Genomic DNA, 25,493 nt, shown 5'->3' on the forward strand with positions numbered 1-25,493 from the left:
CTCATCATTTCTCTTTTTCTAATACATGTGTTTGTAGTCAGTGGGAGAGTCTGTATTTTCATAAACTGTAGTTTGAGTGTGGCTCTCTTTACTTCTACTTTAGCCACATTCTGAAATCTCATCTGGTTTAGAACTAAGCATTAAAGGTAATCTCACAGGAGTACGGATAGTCACCAAATAAAAATAGAAACTTACGCTGTAAGAGGTTTACTGTGGCCACTTAAATACAGCATTTGTCTGACTTCTGGTCATGAGCAAGGCTCGGAACCTGAGAGATATAAACGTGAATAGGGAAAAAAAAGACACTTTCTGCATAATAACATGGGTGCCAATGAATCAGTACCCATTGATAGTACTGTAGAAATGCACCACTATTACAGCAAATTTATGAGAGAATGTCCGTCTGGGCAGCTTAGTCTGCACGAATTCAAGAAACTCTTGGGTCTGCAAGGGCTGGATCCACAGGGAGATCTATACATTAAACGAGTGTTTGATATCTTTGATCTGAACCAGGTAAAACTTTTCTTTATTTCTTTAATCTCATACTATTGTTTTGTTTGTGACTTGTAGCCTGTAGACTCTTCTTTGTGCCCTGCTCACAAAACTGCTGTTGTGGACAGGATTCCATTATGGTGCATTAGAGGTGAAGAAACGGGACTGTACTTTGAGGGCTTTGAGTACGACCCTTGTTAGTACTTTCTAGGAGCACTTAAAAAAGGTCAAGAAACAATTCTGAAAATGAGATGTAATTTGCAGTTCACTGGTTATTCTTCTATCCTTTGCTTATCCTATAGTTGTGTACAAGCATATGAAAACACCATTAGGCTCAAATACAAAGTTAATAGATCTTTACAACAGAATTAGAGAGTGGGGAAAATATGGTCTGCACTTAACCAATGATGAAGAGCAGCACAGATAACAGATTTGCCCAAAGTAATGTATCGAATCTGTGGCAGAGAGGAAAATGTAACTCAGTAGATGATACACAATGTCCAAGTTATAAACCAAACAGATTATCGAATGAAGTGGCCGAGTACTTTTTCTAGACTATATTTCTAACTTAACCTCCCTGCTACTGCACTAACTGCTTGTGAATGCAACCAGCTCTCTGTACCATAGCTGTCTCCCAGACAGACAACATATATTTTTCTTAGGTGCATAGACAAGGCAAAAAACATTGTCTCCTAGTACTTGTGTGTAGTACCTTTCACTAGGTGTGGAACACCTTAGACCATTTGGTTGTGGAGGGAAAGGGCAAAACACATGAGAGGATCTAACATCTGACAGACTGGCAGTTACGTGTGGGGTGTTTTCTAGGTCTGTCTTGAGCCTCATGCTCGTAAGTTCCTGGAGCTGGCCACTTTGCGCCCTCCACTCATTGCAATGCTGGAGTGTTCTAGGACATTGCCTGTCAGGGCACATGTTCCACAGAACTACGAAAGCTTCAGATTTGTGAGACCTTCAGATTCTGGATGAATGTAAAAGTGAGGAGAGTGGTATAAAAACAACTTTCAGAAGGAGTATGTGTTCACTTTTAGTTGCTGTGCCAGTGGCCAAAACATAGTTAAAAGGGAACCCTCTGTTAATTCTTGCTTCTCTATCTGGTGTTTCAGAGTTGTGTCACCCTCCCCTGCAGGCTGTTGTCACTCATATATGAAGCAGTCAAGTTGCTAGTAGCAAAACAACTTTTCCAAAAGAAGTAGGGGGCAGATGCTTAGGGTGACTTAGTACAAGTGATTTAAATATAGAGGGGCAGTATGTAGAGGAGGAAGAGCTGCATCAGAATTGTCAGCTGTCTTTTCAGTATGACTTTCTGGATCACTATCTTGAAACATCTCAATTGTTTCATCTGTGTGACTGAACTCTCTCTTATCAGGAACTTTCTTGATGTGCATCTTTCTGAAATTTAATATCATTGTCTTCATCCTCATTTTCCTCAGATGAACCAAGATCAATAAAGGCTAAAGGATTTAAAAACGGGGTAATGGCTAGGAATTCACTCTCACAGAAAAACTGCTTCACCACCATTTCTAACCATTACACCCTTCGGGAACACGTTCTTGGGAGACAGGAGGGTATGGCTGTATAGTAAATATAAGAGAAAGCATTTTCACCTACTATCTTCTCCCGTCTCTCTATTTTGCTATGCTCAGTGTCACAGATAGCAGTCCAATGAGAGGTGGCCTGCTTGATTGCAGCAAACTGGACAGGTTGGAACAGCAGTCCCTCCACCAGAGAAGAAAGTGTGTGTCCAGCACCTCACCATCTGCCAAACAGGCACTGTCCCACTCAAGTAGAGCAAGTCTATGCATTTGCCAGCCTTCACAGCTAAAGACTTTTCCAGACTATCACATACATGGCTATCAATGGAGATTATGATCTTTGAACATCTCTGGTACGATCTTAGCACAGCACCTGTTCCAGTCCCTACAGACTTTTTAATTTTTTCTTTTTTCTGGTGTCTCATACCTCTGCTGAAATTTCAGCTGCGTAATGTGGAGTGAGCTCTGGTTACAGCAAGGAGATCCCAACCTGAAGAATAACTTCCAAGCAAAAAGAAAAATTAAGAGTAAGAATGGGTATTAAACAATACAACAGCTGGGAATCAAGCTAGAGTGCAGCAAACCTCAAAAATCTATGCTGATCACTATTCTGTGAGTATGCTGGGTACTCAGAGGCTCAGCCTTACTAGGGAAGTATGTCAGGCAAACAAAACTAAATCTGGCATATTTGAGAACAGCAGAGATTTTTATTCAAAAGCAAAATGGAAAGGAAAAATTTAAGATGTAAGATTTATATCCTGAGCCCACAACAACTTTTTACAGAGCTTTGCAGTTTTATTGTATTTTAATCTCTAATCAGTATAATGGTTACATTTCTGTTACCATGGAGGCTTTGTTTCTGTTTCTAACATTGTTAACAGTACTCTGTTTTCATCAGTTTACTTGTATTTTTTTCCTTTATTACCAAGACAAGTGACTGCTATTTTTAAGGTATACTTTTAGAAATAACAAGCAACAAACACTTTGCTGCAAGTAAAGTGGTGATAGATCAGCCTTAGGGGAGGAGAAAGGAACGTTATATGCTATTGGTGAGGTAAAATAAGAGGATCTCCTTATTCCATATGTCCGCTTTTTGTCCTGTATCTTTCCTATAGCTTTTTCTCTTCCACAGGGCTTTTGGCAGAAACATAGGTTTTGATCCTGAAAAGTACTTTTATTTAAGTACTGATGTGTGAAGAGTGGTCAATGGATGGCTGACTGGGAGTATCACACTGTGGGCTCTGAAATAGCAGCTATGATTGTACAAATAAGGGGTCATTATCTTTCCATGACGTTAGGTGGAATACTTAGGCACTGTGAAAGATTAAACAGATGATAATCTTTCATCTCCGAGCCACAGAAGTTAATAGATGCAAGTGGTTGTATGTGTAACACCTGAATTCAGAAATAATTTGGTCATTTCAGTTTTTCCTTCAATAATACAGCATCTTCTTAGGTTTCTAGATCAAAATTTTATTTCTTTTTCTATTGTACTCTTGTCTGGTTGTTGCTTTCTAATAAAGGGGCTATTATCCCAGTGAGTGGTGAAATACACAAAATTTCTCGATAGAAATTATTTCCTCTCTCTTAATAGTACCCTTTATACAGTGAGTGCTGTTAAACTAGACAGCTAGCAAATCCGAACCTTCTCCCATGCTTCCACCAGCTGACTTTTATAGATATATGGACTGAATTTCTCCTTATCTAATTTTTTGTGGCCAGAAAATACCATGGCTTAATGGTGGGGCTTTTACAGTATAAAACTGTTGTGACTTTTATTGTTGAGGCTTATATATAAAAGCATATAGTTTAGGGACTAGTTTACAGTTATCTAAATCTAAAGAAATACATTCTGTAAAACTTAAATCATTTAAAAAGGTCTACTTTCAGCATAAAATATTTTTTTTTTCTCATGTATGCTTCTGTTTTCTCACAAATAGGGATCTGCTCAGAAGACTGTGCTAACGTGTTAGTGTGAGATTAATTTACAATTCCAATTATAGCGGCCTAATGCTCCTTGAGTTTAGTTGAGGTCACCCATGCTTGGAGGTATTCTTTCATAGCATAAGATGAAAAAACATTCTTAAAAGATGCACAGATTTTCTTCTCTGTGTTTCGTGTATGCACAGTTTTAAATCCCTAGCAGGTAAAGTGTGGAACAGTAATCTCATAGGATGCCAATGGGACTTGGGGATGGGAGTAATTACAGTTGCGAATTACATTTCACCTCCTTGTTAGCCTTGTTGCTTCCAGTTGAATTCAGTTACAGACATCCTTCTCCTACTTGGGATTTCCATTTTATAAAAACAACTGGCCAGTAAAATGAAAACAGTTAAAAAGGAATTACAGCAGCATGGTAGGTTTTACTGAAATTTTGTGGCAGATTGAAAGTCTAGTGGAAGCTTATTTCACTCAAGTCATCCATACAAATATCAACAGGAATTTAATTGCAAGCCAAACCTTAGCACTCCCTGTATTTCTTTACATTTGAAAGAATAGAATAGTTTGGCTTTTCACTTATGGAAATTACTATGGTCAGTGGACATGTGACAGAGAGGGATACATCTTCACAATTCAATGCCATGTAAAGATTTAGTTTACCTCTGGTCTTGGCAGCAGGTATACCAGGTAAGCTCTGAGCACTACACTAGCATACTGTGCCAAAATAATAATGATACCATGACTGTATGGCTTCTTTGAATAATTTATCTTGCATGTTTATATGTGGCAGAGGATAGCACTGTACTGGTAACCACACTTCTGTCTCAACAGAGTTTGCCAGTTCAATGTATAAAAGCTGATTTCAGTCAGTTCCTGTTTCTACTGGAGATTAGTGTCATAGGCTATGTCTAAAAGCTTTCTTCTCAGGAACGTACTAAAGAAATGTTAACCATTTCTGATGTTTCTCTTGTGCAGAACACTAGCTGTTTCATAGTCAAAGAACCTTATACACTAAGTATGCAGATGTCCAATTTCTCCATGTTTCTTAAAAACAAGGGTTCCATGTCAAGACTTTTCATCCCTTCCTTGACCTCTGTGGTATGATCTGCTAATCATTAAAAACACAAGCAAAGCAAAAAATAAAGATGCTGAACATTTAGAAACGTAATTGCAAAGTTAACTCTCCTTGAGATTATCACAAGGAGTGCAGGAGGTAGCATTTAAGCAAACACTTTATTCATGACTCATACATTAATATTTCTAAGCCTTATTCATACCATGGCATTGTCAGTATAATAAATGATGGGTTTATCTCTCACCACAGTTTTCCAATGAAAACCTTAAAAAATAATGGTTTTTTAAAATACAAGTGCAGTAGAGTTTATTTTTTAAAAGCCTCCCTTTATTAGGTCATTTTAAGGAAAAATTATCTCAGTCTTTTTCATCCTTAAACTATTTGTAATGTAAAAATGAAAAAGCTGCAACCACTCACAAGTAAGCTGAATTCCTCCTGTATTTTTTATTCCCTCTGCATCTCAGTCCACGCATAACTGTCATGCAGTCCCAGCTCATGCAGCCTACAGAAGAATTTTAGAGAGGAAACAGTTATGTTTATCTAAAATACTTCAGTAGTTGCCAAGTATACTGATGTATATTTGGGTTTCAGTGAGAGTATGTACCATATTTCAGAGAGAGATTACATCCTTCAAAATGAGGTTACATCAATATTAGAGAGTATGTATCTAGAAAAATAATGTCTGGTGTATCCATAACATATCCATAACATATCCATAACATGTGTTACTTGCTCTTAAACACAACTAAGGGAACATTCTATAGTCAGCATTGCTACTATGTAACACTTATTCTAAAAAAAATCTCTCTCTAAATCAGAAAGCATTGTCATCCACTGTCTTTCACAAAAGTTTTGCCACTACTAAAAAGAAGAACACCACACTCTTAGAAGTGATTCATTAATTGATCGATTGAGTTCTTATGACTTGTGAATATGTGTGTAAATATTTAACATGTGAAGCAATGTGCTGAAAATAGGATGCTGCTTTTGCAATTCTCTTATTGCTTATTTTTGCATTAATTGAAACTAGCTACAGGAATAAGTGTCTGATGCTTTTTACGAAAATTAGACTTTCAAAGGTAGGATATACTGTGAAGAGTAAAGATGATTAATAGATATCTGGCACCGATGGAAAAGTATGCAATGTTAAGGATTTTCTGTCAACATTTTCTAAACTATTGGACAGTCCTTACCAGAGAACAGTATTTTCTTCTACACTTCTTATAGAGAGATAAAGTTGGTAGATGCAGAAAAATGGACACTCCACAGCTTAAGAAATCTTGAGATAAGGAGCCACCAACTGATGTCGATTTTTAATCATCTTTCAACTTTGTGCTTTTTCATGTAAAATTTAAATTAGTTCTGTGATAGAATTCAACTCAAATCACTATGCAGATTACAACTATAAAAGAGGTTTTTAAAAGAATCCATTTTAAAATCTAAAAAAGATTGTTGAAACAGGCTGTTTGATGTTGAACAGATAATAAGAAATGTGTAACTTCAATAGAACTTTGTTGTGTGTCAAAATGACTACATAGCAACTTAAACTAAATCTCAAGCTACATCTTTTTCTTTCTTTCATTTACTGAAGAATGTTTCCCACAATGCTAACAAGTGCTAGAAAGGAGACCGCCATTCCTTTCTTTCTCATCCTAGCTCCTTCCCCACTGTACTATGTCTTTGTAGTTCAAATTTTCAGGTAGATTTTTCATCATCTGATTCTGTGTTCTCACTAAAAATAGACATTATCCTCTCTGTTTATACTCACATGAATGGGATTAGCCAAGTATATCTTCTCAGGTATGGTAGTAGATGGAAATGCAAACCATTTAACCATGAAATCTCTCTGAAAGCAGTGGTTGCACTTCATGTTCCCAGAAAAGCACGCAAACGCTCACAGGAAGAAGTAATATTTTTCAGAGATGTTTTCCTGATTAATGTAGTTCATTTTTCATTTGACTTTCAGTTGTTTTATCCCTCCACTTTTTGTCTCTTCTTAAGAATTGTGAGAGACAGAGGAATACTATTTTCATTGATGTGAGGCAATTAGCAGCTAGAAATTCCACTGAAGACATTATTTTGTTAAAGATTGATATGGTCCAACTATGGAATGGTTAACTAGCACTATGTGATAGCTGCCTTCCATATTCTTATTAAAGGCATGAAGAGCTCTTAAAAGATGAAATAAAATAACTGATAGTGAGAAATACTTCAAACTCTATCTGGAACCTAAATATTGTTTCCACCTCCTGTGTGATTCACTATAATGGCTCAGAGCATCTTTGCAAACTCTCTTTTCCTAGAAAATTTGATCTTCTGTTAGGCTTCCTTTCTCAGATTGTCTTGCTCTGATATGTCCTCAGGACCAGGAATAGCTGCTGTGATATGAACTGCCAGGATGCCTAAGGTACTGCCTCAACTGTTGCATCCTTACATGTCTGCAGCCTTTACCAAAGGGGGGATAATAGAATAGGGTGCAAAATTAATCGTTATCCAAAGCAGGATGAGAGAGGGTGATAATAGTAGAAGCATTTTTTCCAAAACTTTCTAATCCTAAGTCTTCAAATAGTTGTGCAAACATAAATTCAGCTGCATACATAATTTTATGGTTGTCTTCAAGCTTAAATGATTCTCTGGACAAGTACACTTATCTTACTCTAACCAGCCAGCTTAACTGAGGCAGTAAGGTTGCCACAGCAACATGTGTGTTACACACTACACTATAGGCCCAAGAGCATTTTAAGTTGGTGTGGTAGTTGGGTAGGCATGTTATATTTTATGCTGTTCCTATTCTGCAGTTGGCCTAGCACAAGTGGGTAGCACTGCCACTTTTCCCAGAGAAGCCTAACTCTTGCTTTTTCTGGTTTTGAACCATTTTTCACTCTCGTAATTGCCTCTAACTATTCTCCACAACAAGAATACTTAGAAAACTTATTTCCTTTTCATGACAGTCATAGCTATCATACTGTAGAGTCAGCAATAAATGCCTATATGTCAAAAAATTAATCAGCTTCTAAACCAAGGGCTGGAAGAAAATAGGAATAAAAATATCACTTAGCCAGAAAGAATTCTTCTGTCAGAAGAAACAAAAATCTACAGCTCTCACTTCCCAAAATTTGGACATTTTGAAGCTGACAAGTACATGTAAAAATCTTTTTCGCAACAATGTCCCAAACACTATCCAACAAAAGCAATAAAAACAACAAAGCCAAGACATTTGCTTCTCTTTAGTCTGGAGTAATGTTGTGTAAAATTATCTTAAATATAAAGTAACCTTAGCCTAATTACTGTAAATAAGGAGGGTGTTAAATTATGCTCTGATCTGTTCAAGGCAGTGTAATTATATCATGTTTGTCAGCATGCTTACATGCCATTGAAAGGTACTGTACTTTTATGGAAAATTCCACAGAATAGAAACTATGTTCTATGCATATTTCACGTGGTTGTGTCAAACACTATTTATTCATAGACTACCATAAAGAATGTCTTTGTTCTACTTCTTAACTACCTCTAGATTTTTTTTACATCTAATTTTACATATTGATTCAAGAAAGGAATCTGTTACTTCATAAGGACTTGCCACAATTAATGGTGCAATTTCACAATCTTAATTTTGTTTTCTAGTGGTTTGGCACAGGACTTACTGCCTTGGTAGTACTAACTTATGCTATAATAATGTGTCATTAACAGCTAAAAGCCTACATTATCATTAAAATCATCACTTGCTTAATGTCAGTACAGTTGAATTCTTGACTATATGATTTGATGGTACAAGTTACAATCTAAAAGTTTTAGACCAGAGGTAATTCCTCAGTAGTGGCATAGTGTCATCAAGTGTGGAGGACTGATTCTTTTTACATGAGATGTTAAAGTGACGTCTGTTTCAGATTTCTATTACAGCAATGCAGAATTCAGTTTCTTTTATTTGCATTTCAAAATAGGTAACCTGAATGTCCACAAAATCTTCTATTTAAAAACAAATTTTCAAAATATCCGTGGTGGCAAGTACTATTAATATTCCAGTTGAATTTTCCTTGCATTGCAGTCTTGATGTTTAGCTGGACTGGCTTAAGCTATACAATGGGGGAGTGATAATTTCAGTCCCCACTTCATTGAATAGATTCTTCCTTGCTATCTGCAGACAAGATATCCAGGCTCATTGCGTTTGCAGCAAAGTTTTCCTAAACTTGGGTAGTATGTCCATCACACTGTAGAGTATGTTCATATCAGAGACACGGTCTGTGTGTAATGCAAGACTAGATGTATTGCATTCATCAACAGTTTGGCAGTCAAGAGTCTCCTTTCACACTAGAATCCAGCACCTGAGATCCACAGATGAAGACTGCCCAGACTATAGGTCTTGCATGAAGCTGCAATGCCAACTACACTGCACAAGAAACCCAGAGAAAAATAATCACTGCAAAAAGTACAGAAAAATGATGGCAAAATGTACTGACAATGAAAATCAAGCACTTTGAGGTTTGGTCAAGTAATCCTTTGGCTTGACATTTTTTCCTTGTTTTTTTCTTAACATGGATTAAATTAGTATCACATACATTTTTACTGAATGTCCTGCAGAAACAAATGTGGCAAAGTTCAATGAGAGTCAGTATAGAAGAAAGAAATAGGAAAGAATGATTAATTTCAATTTTGTTAAAAAATAATCTTCATCATCTACCCAATCACTCATTGAGTTTTGTTACCTGGGTTCCTACATTTCTTGACTGTTTTTAAAACCAAAGGTTCAGAGTTTTTATCTCTGCAGTTACTCAGTGACCAAAATTACACATCAAACTGAAGCAATTGCACTTTTCTAACAACATGTGCAGGGTTTCTTTGAAAATTTCATTTACATGTAAGCAAATGGCATATACTCTCCACATTTCACCGAGCTTAAAAAGCACTTGCAGCATATTACTAACATTGCCAGCTAACATTTTAATTTTGTCACATTATATGAATAGACAATGAAGATTAACTTTGTACAACTAATCATAACTACTTCTAAATACTGCTTGTTAAATTACAATGTAGGTAAATGGGAAAGTAATTTCAATGATAAACACTTCAGGAATCTGTTTCTTGTAGTTAAAGAAATTAGAAGTATTTTTTAGAAGTTCAACTCTCTTTTTATAAATATGTTTCCTTATTAATTATTAATAGAGCAGTTAGAGGCTACTCCAGGTGTACATTTTCTTCTTTTTCCCCTTTATCACTTAAGCGTTGCTTTGAAACACGATTCATACACTTGGTGGTGACAGTGTAAATGAACCATACTTTGGAAACAGTAATTGCAGAAAAAAAATGCTGCAGAAGTTGGATTATCTGTTTTAACTAACTTGGTCATGCTCATGTAATGGCAATATATTGGGAACTGCTTTTTTTGTGACAGAACGTGACCTATAATTTTCCATTTTTTTATGGAAATGAAAAACATCTACTAGGTAAAGAAGGTAAAGAGTATTCCCTTTTTCCCTCAGCTAGGTCCTTTATCTGATAACACCAAGTGGTTTAGAGCATGACAACAGATGTGTTTAACTTTTAGGAGTCATCTTGCATACATCCCTTGAGACATTAATTCCTAAAAACATTATCTAGGAGCACACAAGACAATCTGTCAAACATAGCATCTTTGCCACTAGAAAACATGTATGTCTTCAAAATGCTTTTCCTGGAGGTTTGTCCTGCTTCATTCTTGGGTTTGTCAAACTAGAAAAAGTTCCTTAAATTGTCAGCAAGAAATTTGCTGAAAATGTATTATGTGGTCATGGCTGTGTTTCTAGCATTCTATCTCTTGTCTACTGTTTTAAGTTGGGAAAGATGGTCCTAAAAGCAGGGGCAGATTCTCAAAATTAGGGGTGCAGAAAGCTGAACCATGCCATCCAGGATTTGATGGCACGGGGCTAGGTCTTTTAGCGTATGCTTTCCTTTAGTATAGCTCTCCTGTGCAATACTGTGCTATGCTGCAGGCTAAGCACAGAATTCAGGGTCATGCCTTGGTGATCTCCGTGTCTCCCTGCTTCTCCAGTAATCTTGGAAGAAAATCATGAGTGATGGCAAGGAGTTAGGGTAGAGTTGTTAATTTTTAAAGAAATAAAATTGTCATCTTAACATTTTGGATTTTACCAGGGTAGCCTACAAGCCTGAGAGACAGACAGCTGGCTCTGCACTTCCAGCTCCTCTAGCACAAATATCCTGGAATTTTCTAAATCCCCAAACCTCCCAAGTTCTCTTTGCATGGGCAAAGCAGAACCTTGTGTAACAGTATGATCAATATAGCTTCATCTCTTTACATAACAAGACATATGCAGCTGTCACAAAACCACTTAATGATCTGCAGCTCCTAATTCTCTGATTCATCCTTCATCCTTATCTAATAGCCTTTCCTTGACAAGAGTCTGCCCCACCCTGACAAAATGCCAGCTTTGTTTACTTAGGAAACTGGTGATTGTGACCATAGCATGTAGGAGATCTGGAGCTCTTTTGAGCGCTCAAACTCCAATATGAGACCTTTGGGATGTGTCAAAATAATAGTCATGAATAACTCTGTATTTCTTCAATAATGCCTATGTAACCTCTGAGGAATGTCTGAAGGCCTTCACGAGCAAAAAGAAAGCAAGGAAATGGGGGAAGAGGAAATGGAGCAAAACAAACTTTCCTTCAGGTTTCTCAGAGTGGAGAAAGCAGCACTATATTTGAAATGGGGTTTAGAGAGAAAGAGAAAAGTACATAAGATTAGCTATAAACTTCACAGTTATTCTGAGCTGTTGTAATCTGCTCTTTGACCTGTGCCTCCTCCCTCTGCCTTACAAGGTTTAAGTAGTACTCTGAAAGACAAGGGATGGGGAGGGAAGGTAGCTTAATGTCCTAAGCCCTAGGTTGCTAGACTGTCTATATTTGCACACTTATTAAACCTGAAAAACCCTGCTGAGCTACTCTCCAGGTTGAGTTTAGAGATTTTTCAGGAACAAACATTGAAAAAAAGAGACTGTTTGTTGTGTATAGACTCATGGTAGAGTCTTCAGTGCTCCAAGTAAGGCGATGGGTTCACTCACCACAGGGTTTTGCAGGGTTTTGTCCATTTCCACCTCCATAAGAACGGTATGTGGTGGGAAATGGTTGGCTATTCCAGAACTGCATCAGCACTGCTAGGAAATGATTACTGCGTAAGAGGTAGGCAGCCAAAATGCCACGTTCAGATCATTCTGGCCCAACCTTGAATTACTGTGTTATTTAAAATTTGATGTGTATTCATAGCTGACAAGTCAATTATTTTTAATCTGTGTTTAAACAGTAGGAAGCTGTGAGAGTTTTTTAAGGACCTGTGAAGATTAGCAATGTTATTCTGGGTACTGAAGGATAATGCCCTCCTTCAGCTCCAGACCAGGGGTATTAACTGCTGTTGTGTAATGCTATGGTCCCTCATTGCCCAGCTTTGTACTCGCAGGACACACGTCCCCATCCTCACCAAACAAAAGGGAGCAGCCTCCAGCAACCACACATAGGCTGACATTCTGAAACAAAAATACATCATAAAAAGATAAATTAAGTTGCTTTTTCTTCAGGAGATCCAGTAGCTAATGAACAACTGAAATGGGGCCTAGGCCCAGGGCAGAGGTAGTGGTGGTGGTGCCTTCAGGGCTGTAAGGACCAATTTTATATGACTAGCAAATTCTCCTTCCAGTTCTGAAGCCTTTTTTTGTCTCTGTTTTGTGCATCAAACTGTTCCAAGCTGCTTATAAAAACCACTTACCAGTGAAATCAAAACAAGTTACAAAAACACAGAATCAAAGGGCACAAACACATGCACAGATATAATGTGTCCTTAAGCTTCTAGTTCATCTGGTTGAGCTATCAAGAGACTAACAAAAAAACTTATATATTTTTATAAAATCCACCATGCTAATCAGAAAGTCCAGAAGACTTTGGGGCACTTAAAAGAAGTTCCGAACTCTTTTTTTCTCCTCAGACTCATAACCAGAGGGAGTACACTGTGAGCTTACCCCACTGGCTCTGCTCAGTCAGACAGGGAGGGGAACACTTCACCATCCTTCCAGACATCCATGTTATCCCACTGTAATGTGCTGGAGCTGAAGAAGGCGGGGACAGAGCCATATAAACATGGAAAGTAAACCTTCACAAACAGGAAGTACAAGTGGCATCCAAATCTGTCCAGTATTCTAAGCTGCCAAATAAGCAGGCTTCATCAGTGTTAACTGCACTTAATAAAAACAGTAGAAATTTGCCCTTTGGAATAACAGAGCAAAGCCTCAGAAGTAAATTATCTATATCTTCCACCACTGAAGATTGCTCTCTGCTTCCTACATTGCTGGAGTTTTATTTTCAGTTATTTTATTATTTTTATGGTAGGCCTTTGCTTTTCAATTACTGACTTCCTAACAACCAACAGATACTTTACTGTGCATGGCCGTACAGACTGAAGTTTTACAGAGCCTGGAGACACATAAGAACCTGTCTAGATACTTTTATTGTGAATGGTTATAGAGCAGCAGATGGGTAAATCAGCATGGTAGTATTCTTTTAATAACATCATAACACATTTATTATGTTATATGTTGTACTCACAGAACCACAGGATTATCTTCATAGGTTACTGTTATGATTTTTTTTGTCATTTAATGTAATATTCTGAAGCTCTTGGATGCCACTGTTGTTGTGGATCATCTGTCGTAACTGTAAAAAGCGTAGTGTTTCTCTTTACCTGAGAAAGCTTTGTATATATGTAAAGATCACCATAGTCTTCTGCATCACATAAATGTTTCCCTTTCTACCTACTATGTACGTTTTTTGTGGAAACAGAAAAACTAGTAGAAAAATGAAAAAATGTAGAAAGGAACACCAGTACATTTCTCATCAATGCTTTTGTGCAATGCTTCTGGTTTCACTTCACGCAGAGAAAGGTCTGCGTTCTCAGTATTTCTATTCCTGGTGCACTAGCTGCTGAGGTTAATGTCATAGGTGGTCTTTCCATGTCTACAGAATTTGGCTGGGGTTTTCCTGGCATCTACAATTTCTCTCAAGTGTTTTTCAGAGGTAGAAGTTTTTTTACTTTGGTCTTCAGACCCTTCCTGTCTGGGAGAGGCCAAACAATCCACCAGGTCTGAATTATATACCCAAACACATAAAGCTGATTATTATGTTGTCCAAACTTCTGGTATTTTGTCAGAGTAACAACAGTGACACCAAGATGTAGGAAAAAGGCAAACAAAATACCATTTTCCAAAATCCAAAGTGAAATGTAAGGGAGAAAGAAGAAAATTAATCTGGTCAAGGATGTCCAGCAAGTCTAAAATGGATCTGTATTTTCAATAAAGACTGTGAAATGCAATAACAAAGCAGCAATGTGAAATGCGTCCGACCGTGGTTTTAATAGATTTATCAAATCAGATGATGGAAACGTAATCAGCAAAACAAACTTTGCCCTCCAATAAAATATTTGATGAGATGCATCTTGAATTAATACTTGCAAAATTTAACTTCTAGCTGGTGTGACAAGAAGAAGGATACAGTTTGTGGTACATGATATGTCATTTTTTTGGTAAAACATCTGCTTTCAATACTAGGCCTAATCTTGTTTGAAAGCTACATGCAGTTACTGACGAATTTCATTTAATCTCAAACAGTTGTTGAATGATGTCTTTGCCTTCGCTGCAGCTGTGATTGCAATAAGAATAACTCCAGCAACCACAGCAGAACCTGTATTGAGTCTGTAAAGCAATGATCAGTCTACACAAATTATGCATGTACCTTTTCTGCATGTACATTAAATTCAGTGTGTTTAAAACACTGGATTTGCCCCTTAGGTGCTACAATCAACACAAGCACAACAAGTATGGCAAGTATGGCACCGCACTTTTACAAGACTTATTTTCTATTAGTCTAATACGGTCTTGAGAATAGATTAATGCCTGCTGATTGCAAAACCTCAACTGCCAAGATGTGCGTTGATATACGACAATAAAAATAAGTAACTTGCTAAACCTACTAGATATTCATTCCATCACAGGCCAACTGAAACTGATGACAGCCTTTCCAAGGTTTTCCAAGTGATTGGATTCTGACCAATGTAAAGAACACAAGATTAAATTTACCAGCTGTTAATTCTTTTTATATGTACATGAGAAACAGTTGGAGCAAGTACTCTCCAAATTCAGCAACTGTTTCTTCCATCGTCACCACACTTTTACAGAAACAGAGGAATTGTCAGAGAAGCTTAGACCATCTGACCATGGAGGCCTGTCCTTGACAAGTTTCCATCAGTAGCTTCAGAGAAGGAAGCAGAAAATATGGAATTGATCTGAAATGCTCTTTCCCTGTGACTATCCCCCAGTCTTCACTACATAGAAAACAGTTTATGACTTGAAGGCTTTATAACCCATGTAAAATGTATTAGTCAGAAAGACTTGATGTTTATATGGATAAACCACAGTATCTGGAGTCAATGTCAGGTTATTGGTTATCATGTAAAACACCTACTAAGTGATTTCTCAGATGAAAAACACCTGGAGCAGTTCTGTTGCACTGGAAATCATCCATAGTTTTGTAGTACTCATATGAATATCAACAACTTTGCTGTAGACATCTCATCTCCTTAAGAAATGTCAATAACAATTCCTCAGAATGGATTTAGCCCCCACCTCCACTGCCTCTAGTTTTCATGGGAGAACAAAACTATCTATACTAATACTCCTTCCTGGAAAGCCAGCTTGCTTCTCCAGTTTGGGGATGAGTCAACAAATAGGCAGTGTGAATGACCAGGGATTTAGGGTTGTGATGTGGGCTGCAATGTGAGGCAGGCAGGTTGAACTAGATGAACTTTCAAGGTCATTTCCAACCCTTAATATTCTGTGATTCTGTGGGAGGTTGGACTCTAAAGGTCCTTCCAACCCCTACCATTCTATGATTCTAGTTGAGCTCATGTTTTTAAACACCACAGGGGATTTCTGTGTTAAGGTGCTTTATAAATCAGCACGTATTACAATGAATTTGAATATTTGTTTCTGTGAAATTGACAGACTGAACAGAAAACCAATGTTGTTAAATGGTTTTTGTTTTTTTTTTTTCTTCCTCTCTTTTAGGATGGATTTATAGACTTCTTGGAGTTCATAGCTGCAATAAATTTGGTTATACGAGGGAAGATTGACCAAAAATTGAAATGGTATTTTAAGCTATACGATGCTGATGGAAACGGATGTATTGACAAAAAAGAACTATTAAGCATATTCACGGTAAGCAAGTTCTGACCAATAGCAAGGGCATTTGACACAGTGCATTGCCCCAAAACAGTGGTTCATCATACATTGTAAATCGATTGCCTGTACTTTACCTAATGTTTTGTAGCTGCAAAACCAGAACTGTTCCAGCTAGTAACACTCCTGTCATTAGCTTCTTGCTTATTGAAGTAAACATTTCTAAAAAGTATTTTACTTCAAATCGTAATTCTACAGATATAATGCTTTACTGAAAGTGAAAAACTGTATTAATAGTAGAGACATTATTGTGATAAACTATACTATAAGGCAGCCTGGAACTGAAACCAGTATAAGGAATAAAAGAGATGGTTACAAGTGTTTGTGCCAGTGTGTTGTGGAAAACTGGCTTCTCAAATTGAACTTGATGCGAGAAATAATATAGATGTCATGAAAATATTCCAATATTTTAATTTTTTTAAAGGCTTTTATTGCAAATGCCATTACACCTACTTTAAAATTAAATTGGGGAAATTTAATGTTATCAGTAAATCATGCAGAGACATGCAGATACAAATACTACAGAAAGTTATGCCAGAAATGGGTCCATTTCAAAGCCATAAAACCAAAGTACTGTCATTCTTTCTTTAAAATGACTTCTGTGTTTTTCAACTTGCTGCAGTGAAAAAATATTTTGCACTTCAGTAGCTGTTTTCATCCAAAAGGTATTACAGGGTTCCTTGTAAATATGACTTAAAACTGCTCCCTAAATGTATAGCACTCATAACAGATCAAGATTCTGCAACAGGGAGCATAAAATCTAAGTAGGGATTTAATATCATAATAAACAGGGAATTTAGTTTTTCTGTATTCTACATTACTGATGGTTACTGATGGTGAGTCACTGTCAGAGACTTTCAAGAGCTGTTGCCCAAATTGAAGCAAACTGGAGCCAGCCAGAGCCATGGGGTCAAATAAATAAACTTGATGCATCACCTTCTAAAGAGCATCTCTTAAAGGTAGAAGGAGAAGCTACATCTCCCAGATTTCTCCTTGTTTAAGACTAATCACCTCCTTCTTTTGTAGATGTTCTCCAACATTTTTCACTCAGAGGCAATGAGGTGACTGTTTTTTATTTTGTTGAGCTTTATCCAAAAAGAGAATTAAAGTCCTTAAAATGTAAAGAAGACTTCTTTTTCAGCTTACTTGGTTTTGAAATCAGTTTAAACCTCTGCATGTTTTCTTCTCTTTTGGTGTACAAGAACTTTAACTTAAACCTGCCTAAGTCATTTGACCCAAGCTAGATAAAAATTGGTGGGATCTAAACAAAAATTAAAATACAGGCTCACAGCAATTAAGGGCCTTGCTTATACTAAGCATCAATAAAGAAGAGCTTGTCCAAAAAGATATATGTAGACATTAATATAAATCACAGAAGTCCTCTTAAAACATCATCTACCCTTACAGCTATGCAAACTTTGGATCAGCAGATTATTATCCACTGTCAAAATTCCTTCCAGATAACCATGGACCCTTTCAGTGCCTTCTAATGTCTAGTTATTTTATTTTAGTATTTAAGGTGATTCTGTGGTAGTCAGCAATTCAAGGACTTCAGGAACCACTGCTTTACTCTTAGCAGTACAGAAATTTAACTGTGACAAAGGTGCAATCTTCCTCTGAAGACAGCATCAGGATCAGACAAAAAAAACCCACCGAATGAACTAGTAATAAAAATAAGTTTATATACCTATTTTCCTAAAATTCTTGCTGCCTTTTGGAACCTGTTTGCGCAAAGTAAGAAAAAAGTAATGTTGGTCAAGAATTCCACATCAGTGCCAAATAAGTTTAACTTAAAATTTTATTAAAATATGAATCCTAGTTTAATATCAGGAGTACTGAAAGAAATAATTGGCACATATGGTGAAATATCTTACACAACACAGTTCATCTCAAGATAATTCAAGTATAAAAAAATAAATTCTATAGTATGCCCATAATAGAACATCTTTGTATGTGTATTTACAAATAGATATGCATGTATTTTCCCAGTTACTTACTAATTGGGAAATTGAGCTTTAATCCAACTCTGTAAACATATGCTTTTCACTTCTGAACAACTGGCTATTAACAAATAGGGTCCTATTTTCTTAACCCGAATGATCATGATAATGTAAAAATCACCATCTCAGTGAATGGGACATAGTTTTCAAAAATATTAATTTATACCTTTACTCCAAGTACAGTTCTTTTTCCACCAAAAAAAAAAAAAAGTAGAGGGGAGACTTCTGGGTTTTTTTAATTTCTTTGTAGGACAAGCAAATTCTGCCAACTTGCAGGACTACTGATCTGACTTTATTTGCCATTACTAAGTTAAACACATCTTAATAGAAAAATTACTTAGTCTTTCTCCTCTTGTGCTTTCAGCTGTGAAAAATAGTACTGTATTTAAATCACACAGACCATAGGACATTCTCCAAAGACACAGAACTCTCTAGGGCAAGATAAAAATGTTGCTGTGGAATCTCAAAGTGTATTGCAGAGCAGAGGTGCCAAATGGTTTCAGAAGACCTTCACAGATATGTAAATTAGTCTGTAATCTTCAGGCTGTGTTATGTTAATTAAATTTCCAATCCTCATTACTGAAGATTTACTTGAAATAGCTATTTATTTAGCGATTTTTTGAAAGGGTTGGTGAACTAAAGAGCTGCATCGAAATTATTGCAGCTGCCAGCATACTGTTTTCAGGACTTGATGGGAAAAAAATTCTGAAAGAACTTTCTGCATTTCTGCCTTCAGGCTATCCAGGCTATTAACGGCTACACCAGTATGACTGCTGAGGAGTTCACAAACATGATATTTCAGAAGATAGATGTGAACAATGATGGTAAGAATCTAGATTTTCTTGGCATTCACAGGTATTTTGCCCCATAAGGAATTATGGGATCAAAAGGAGATTTTAATACACTACTGAAGAACTGACTATTTTGGTCAAATTGAAAGCCTAAATCTACTCTTCTTTATTCATTTTACTTCCACTTTACAGTGATGTGTAAATCAACTGACTCAGCTGATCTGACATAGGCATCACATGCAGCAGGGGCTAAAACATGGAGCTCTTGCATTGTTCATCTAAAATGCCAGGACTCTGGTTTCACAGCAAAAAGAAAGCATGATTGAGGAGATTTTTTAGTATATTTGTTTTGGCTTAATGTATCTAAAACAAGTAAGAAAACCAATTAAGATGTATGGTTGCACATGCTCTAAAATGTTCTAAAGATTGGACAGTATATTGGATGTCTCTTGAAGGCTGATTGTTAACACATGCTAAGACACATGCTACTGCTTTTTTTTTTTCTCAAGATAGCTAGATTAAACCAGTTGTACTTGCACTTGGAAAGAAAAACTTTAATTCACTGTTTCTGAGTTATTTCTAATAGAAAACCTGTCATATGTGAATTTCTTCCCTCATACTTCTAATAATAAAGATCCTCCTTACATCAGTTACTGCAATCACTGGCAAATTAGAAATATCAGGAAAACATTACAGAGCAAAATTAGGTCCCAGGCAGGAATTTTCACCTTTCTCTTTGCTCATTGTTCTGGTCTTCTTTGGTGTATTAAGGTCACTTCCTAAAAAACCTGTTTGCAATATATAATCAAAGAATAAACAGTGTTCTTGTGATGTGTGAGAATAACTTGTAAAGAATTTTTTTCCCCACCTGCTTGACCCACCTTTTGGGTGAAGGCAAATTACCAAAGGACACCAAACAACATGTACACATACTCTAGAATCTAACCCAAATCCTATGATTATTTATTCTTTGGCCTCTACTTTGACCGTATGTTTACTCAAGTAATAATTGTATCTGAGCTATATCATCAGCTGAAAAAATAACTTTTGTATCTTTAGCATGGAAATGCCAGAACATGAACTAATCAGAATTATCTTTGTAATACTCCCATTTCAAAGTGCTTTCCATTGTTAGATATTTTAAAATAGCTGCAAAGCAGTAGGACTAGCTCCACCTAAGGAATGGCATAAATTTTGCCAAGTTTAGTTTAAAAATATGCTACTTCCTTCTAGCTTCTTATAGACAAATGAATTGCAGTGTCCTTTCTCACACCACAATACAAGAAATAATGCCAAGGTTGTAGGGACCAATTCTTACAACAAATCCCCTGATGGCTTTGCAATTTTTCATCAGCTCGAGAAAACCTGACACCCATCATGGTTGCAGTGAGTGTGAACATGCCAGTGTAACCACATGTCACTGGTAACTGCAGTGGGTTTTGTATGCTTGCACTCTGGTACTGCTACTTTGAAAGACACAGCGTGGGATTAAAAGAAGGGAACTCAAGACCAGTTGACCTGCATAAGCAGTAAAATGATGCAGCGTGTCCAACTAACAAGTCCAGAAACCCCATCCACACAAAGACCTCAGTCAAAGGCAATACAGAGGGAAGGAGATGGGAAGTAAGAGCAGTGCCTGGGATAGGCAGAGATATCTGAGGAAATGGATGGGTGTCAAAGCCAGAGGAGGCAGGCAAATGTTTAGAGATGTCTTGTTCTGTCTCTGCTCCTGGGATGATTCTATAAGAGCAGTGGGACTGAAAGAGGAGGTGTGAACAACCTTAGGATGCTTTGTGCCAGCCCCTGGAGAGGCCCCTCTCACTGAAGGCTAAGAGCCAAGACTTCTGTCAAACAAAGTCTTCCCACTTTAAAGGTACGTATACAAGCCTGCTTACCCATGCAGTGAGGGCTCAGATGACTAAAGATGAAGCAGCTTTCACTGCCCATGGGTAGAAAGTGGCTTTAAGATTTTGAAATGCTGATCATTTTCCTTTTTCCAGGGATTGCCATGAACAAAAACCAAAACAGAAAATAACCCCTCTGGGGAGTACTTAAATCCAAAAGCAGCCAAAAGCCATCTAGCTCAGCATTTATCAGAAGTACAAGTGACTTGAATTGCTGCTCCCCTGCATCTTGGGGCTCTAAGTCATCCATCTTCCTCTTTGCCTGGCCTCTCGTCATTTCTTATTTCAGGGAGAAATCATTTATTGCAGTGATTTTTACAAGAAACTTTTAACTGTTCTCAGATAAATTATTCAAGCTCTTCGTATCAAACCAAGCTCTGTTTCCCTTCTCAGAGAAAAACTGTCACTGGAATAACTTCTAACTGGAGAACTGTATGCATTGTGTACCATGCAAGTAGACACATGCCTAAGACTGGCCTTTGTCTTTGTTGACAGGGAAGAGAACAGAAAATGAGGAAAAACTCTAAATAATATTCCTGATCCTCAATAAAAGAGAATTTATAGTTGTCCTGCAACTTCCAAGATATTACCTGATTTCAACATGAGACCAAAAAAAAATCCCACTCCAAATGACCGTTACCTAACCAAACACTTTTTTCTATACATCTTATTGTGGTTCTAAATAATCCTAGTAGTCAAGACACGGAGTATGCCTGGTAATCCTCAGAAAATCATGCCCTAATCTCTGTTAAAGCCAGCTATAAAATAAATTCCAGTTATCTTACATACATCTTAATTCAGCCTTGATACTGGCTTCATTAGCATCTTTTTTCACATGTTTCTATCACCATACATGCTAAGTAGTCATAGTTGTCTTAGACTTTTGTGAAAGGTGTTTGATTTCTTTTAACAGGAAAAAAAATAAAAAGCAAATCTAAATTCTAGGATTTTATGCAAATTGGGAAAAAAATAGAAAGTATTCTGCTTGCATTTGCCTATCAGCAGAGAACTGAGAACAGGAACCTTTCTGAAGCATTCAATCTGTCAGTAATGGCCTTGTGTTGTGCTGAGAGAGCTCACTGATTTTCTCAATTCCTAAGGAATATCTGACTTCCTTTTAGGGGAACTGACTTTAGAAGAATTCATCAGTGGTGTGGAGAGAGATGAGGACCTAATGGAATTGATTACAAAAAGTTTTGACCTTTCCAACGTACTCAAAGTCATACAGAATGGCAGGAGACACAGCATCTGAAGGATCCAGTGACAGACACGGCATCTGTGTCATCACCTCGAGGAAGATAACATTTGTTACAGAGAGCTTGATCTCGTCAAAGCCTGCCCAGGCAATATTGAACAGCTTTCTCCAGGAGTAACAATTTTCACTCTTGACTTGATATCTCTCCTTTTCTTTATTCTTTTCCTCACTAATGACTGTGGCAGCCACAGAACACAAACCTTTGCCCATATATAACAGAAGCTATTTGATGCAGTACAAATAACTTATTTGATCTCTATGAACGCTATTCAGAGTAATCAGTAAAATAATGAAAAAAATCACAAAATACAACCTTTCTAAAAGACACGGAATTACTACACTACTTCTTTTACACACAGGCTCTTTAACCTACTATCTAAACTGTGGATATAAACTTCTAGGTAGGACTGGGTTCCATCCAGATCAATTAAGAACAAAGCCTGGTTTGTATTAAGTTAACATTTGCTCTATCGGTACTCAGCATTGGAATAGGTTCTCTGGTAAACACCCGAGTCAGCTCAATATCCTTGAGATGTGCATCCTCCTTAACAAGCTGTCTAACACTCTTCATTTTATTACATCTGTAAATTAAAATAATGTGATGGTTTGATGTTTTTGGCAGGGTTCAGATACATTTCTTTCAAATTAACCTTCTACAAAAGCACTGGAATTAATTTTTGTTATCTTTGCAGAGTAAAATTAGATGTTCAAAGAATAGCTAAAACCACATCATTTTGTAAGGACTCTGTTTTCCCAGAGATTTTTGTCCTTTGACTTATATGTACTCCTTTTTGAAAACATTTCCTTTTCACTGGGGTTTTTGCCACAGCTGCATGAGACAAAAGGTAAGAGGTGTGGTGACTAGTTCCTGTTGATGGGACTGTTAGGTTCTGCCAAAAAGACTGTTTAACAGTTGAAATCTTCTTGTATTTCCCTGACAGGGAGTACTAATATAGGTATCTTTGCCCTGCTCAGATACATGGGTGAAAGCTTTTAACAACTTAGTCTCTTTGAGATTTCTACCTTCTTTCAAACTGGGTTGTGATTGTCTCTGAAACTGGTAGCTGATAGGAGTGCAGGGGAGACATTCCCAGATGACATGATCACATATGCCTCATTTTCTTAAGAAACCAGCCTAAAAACAACTCAGTATGGCTTTATGAAATAACATGATTAATTCTATGAACTGAAATGGACTGCAAGAACCGTCTGCAAAGAGAAAATTATAGTTCTCTTGGTTCTGTTGGAATTGATTATCCTTCAAGTCTGCAACAAGTTTTATGAAATTACTGCATTATATCAGAAGAATAAGTTCTACTTGGCTGACAGTGCCCTGCAGGCATCACACTCATATTAGTTATGGCTAGAAGCATCAGCTTTATGTAAAATAATTTGTGCATGGATCCATACAGGTTGAATGAAACAATAAAATGTTTTTCTTCCAAATTCAGTTCAAATCCATGTCCATTTGCACATGAAATGTGCTACATCATCTGTACTTATTTTCCCAGGTTCTGGTTTGATCAATGGAATATACTAAGAGTATGCAACATGCATCACTTGACATTATAAACAGTTCTGACATTACAGTTCTGACATTTGAATCTTTTATACCTTTCCAAAAAAAAAAAAGAATGATGTACAAGATTGCTGGTGGTTTGAATTTTAAGTTCTTGTACGTATTCATTATTGACACATTAATATGTCATTGTCAGTATCAGTTTTCTCACACCCAGACTTCAAAAACTCCCATTTCTTAATCTAATACTTTTGGATTTAGATCCTATGAAGGTGGTGTCCTTCAGAATTTACTTGAAAATATTTAAAATAAAATAGTCCAGTCTAAGCAATTTAGGTATAGGGAAACAGCTGTGTTTTGGATTTTTGCTTTTAAATGAATAAAACTACACTTTGGAATCTGACTACTATGAACACAGACTTTTTTTATAAAGGGATTTTAAAGAGAGTATTTCCATTTAAATTTGTCTATTTTTTCTGTGTAACTCTAATTATATGAAGCGAATTACCAATTCAGGAGGAGTGTTGTGTTGTTTTTTAAAATGATGCATGCAAGGAAATTCCTAGGCTCCTTTTTTTTTTTGTTAAACTAAATTTTACAGGAGTAGCTGACATGCTCATTTTCTAAACTTCAATCTAGGATCATTTACCAGAAACTTATGTAATTAAGAAGCAAGTATCTTTGCTGTCTGATGTAAACACTCTAGCACATCAATTCAAAAATATTTACCTACAGTAACTCCACATGTGTTTGGGGCTATTCATAAGATTCTGTCTAGGTGTTTTTAAATAAATTGATTAACAGAATATTCTTTTAACTACTTAAGCGCAATTTGATTCACAACAGCTTGAGAGAAATCCATTCTGGCCACAATTTTCTATTGATATCATTCTTATAAATTTGTCAGACACTCATCAGGTGTCTTAGTGAAATCAAGTGGTACATGTCAAGTGTGACACCTCAAAATCTTCTGAAACCACATCTCATTGTGGTGGAGCTGCTTTGTAATGGTGAAGGAATATTGTAAGCTGACCTAATTGCCAAAATGTTTATTGGTAGTTTAATAGACAACAAAAAAGCAAAAAGAAAGCCCAGTATTAGCTCATGTTACATACACACCTTAGCAAATACTTAAGTGGCTAAGAGGCAGTGATAAACCCCTAATCCTGGGGGCTGCCAGAGCCCACAGGAATGCTATTGCTTCAAAGCCCTGCCTGGGAGAGAAAAAATGTTACAACACATGCTCTCAAGAAATGTCTTTATCAACAAGATTGATGCAGATGCCAGTTGTGAGTGTCTGGAGAAGCAGGGTTGCCTATATCATCATCACAGTGGGGTAAGTTTTAATTAAGACAGATGTGTACTGAGAATAGCTAATTATTTTGCCACCATACCTTGCAAAGAATCACAGGTTTCAAATTCACTCTATGCAGCTGGGAGAGTTCTGGCAATCAATGGGGTAACTTGTAGCTTCCATTCTAATATAAGCTCTTTTACTGTCAAAAATGGCTTTATGTTCCTTTTATTGCATCTAAATAGCTGAAGGTAATCAGTGTGACAGTCTGCTTTTTTTTTTTTTTAAATTGTCCTAAAAATACCTCCTTTTCTTTTCTAGTAGCTTAATATGCTAGAAAACCAAGTAGGTACTTTTTCTTCCAAGAATCTGGAAATTCAAAACCACAAGTAAATTGCCTTT

The 25,493-nt window shown here is 36.8% G+C and overlaps 1 protein-coding gene across 1 annotated transcript in view; it reads left to right on the forward strand.

Annotated features, from left to right (window-relative positions):
* The window catches only part of GUCA1C (guanylate cyclase activator 1C), a 37,371-nt gene extending 13,132 nt beyond the window's left edge, over positions 1 to 24,239 (forward strand). The window contains exons 2-4 of the mRNA XM_010203596.2: positions 16,158 to 16,307; positions 19,065 to 19,152; positions 22,145 to 24,239. Of these exons, the coding sequence (XP_010201898.2) occupies positions 16,158 to 16,307; positions 19,065 to 19,152; positions 22,145 to 22,275 (369 nt within the window). The 3' untranslated portion in view covers positions 22,276 to 24,239. The remainder of the gene's footprint in view (positions 1 to 16,157; positions 16,308 to 19,064; positions 19,153 to 22,144) is intronic.
* The last annotated feature ends 1,254 nt before the right edge of the window (positions 24,240 to 25,493 follow it).

Source organism: Colius striatus, chromosome 1 (genome assembly GCF_028858725.1).
Source record: "Colius striatus isolate bColStr4 chromosome 1, bColStr4.1.hap1, whole genome shotgun sequence".
NCBI classification, from domain to species: Eukaryota; Metazoa; Chordata; class Aves; order Coliiformes; family Coliidae; genus Colius; species Colius striatus.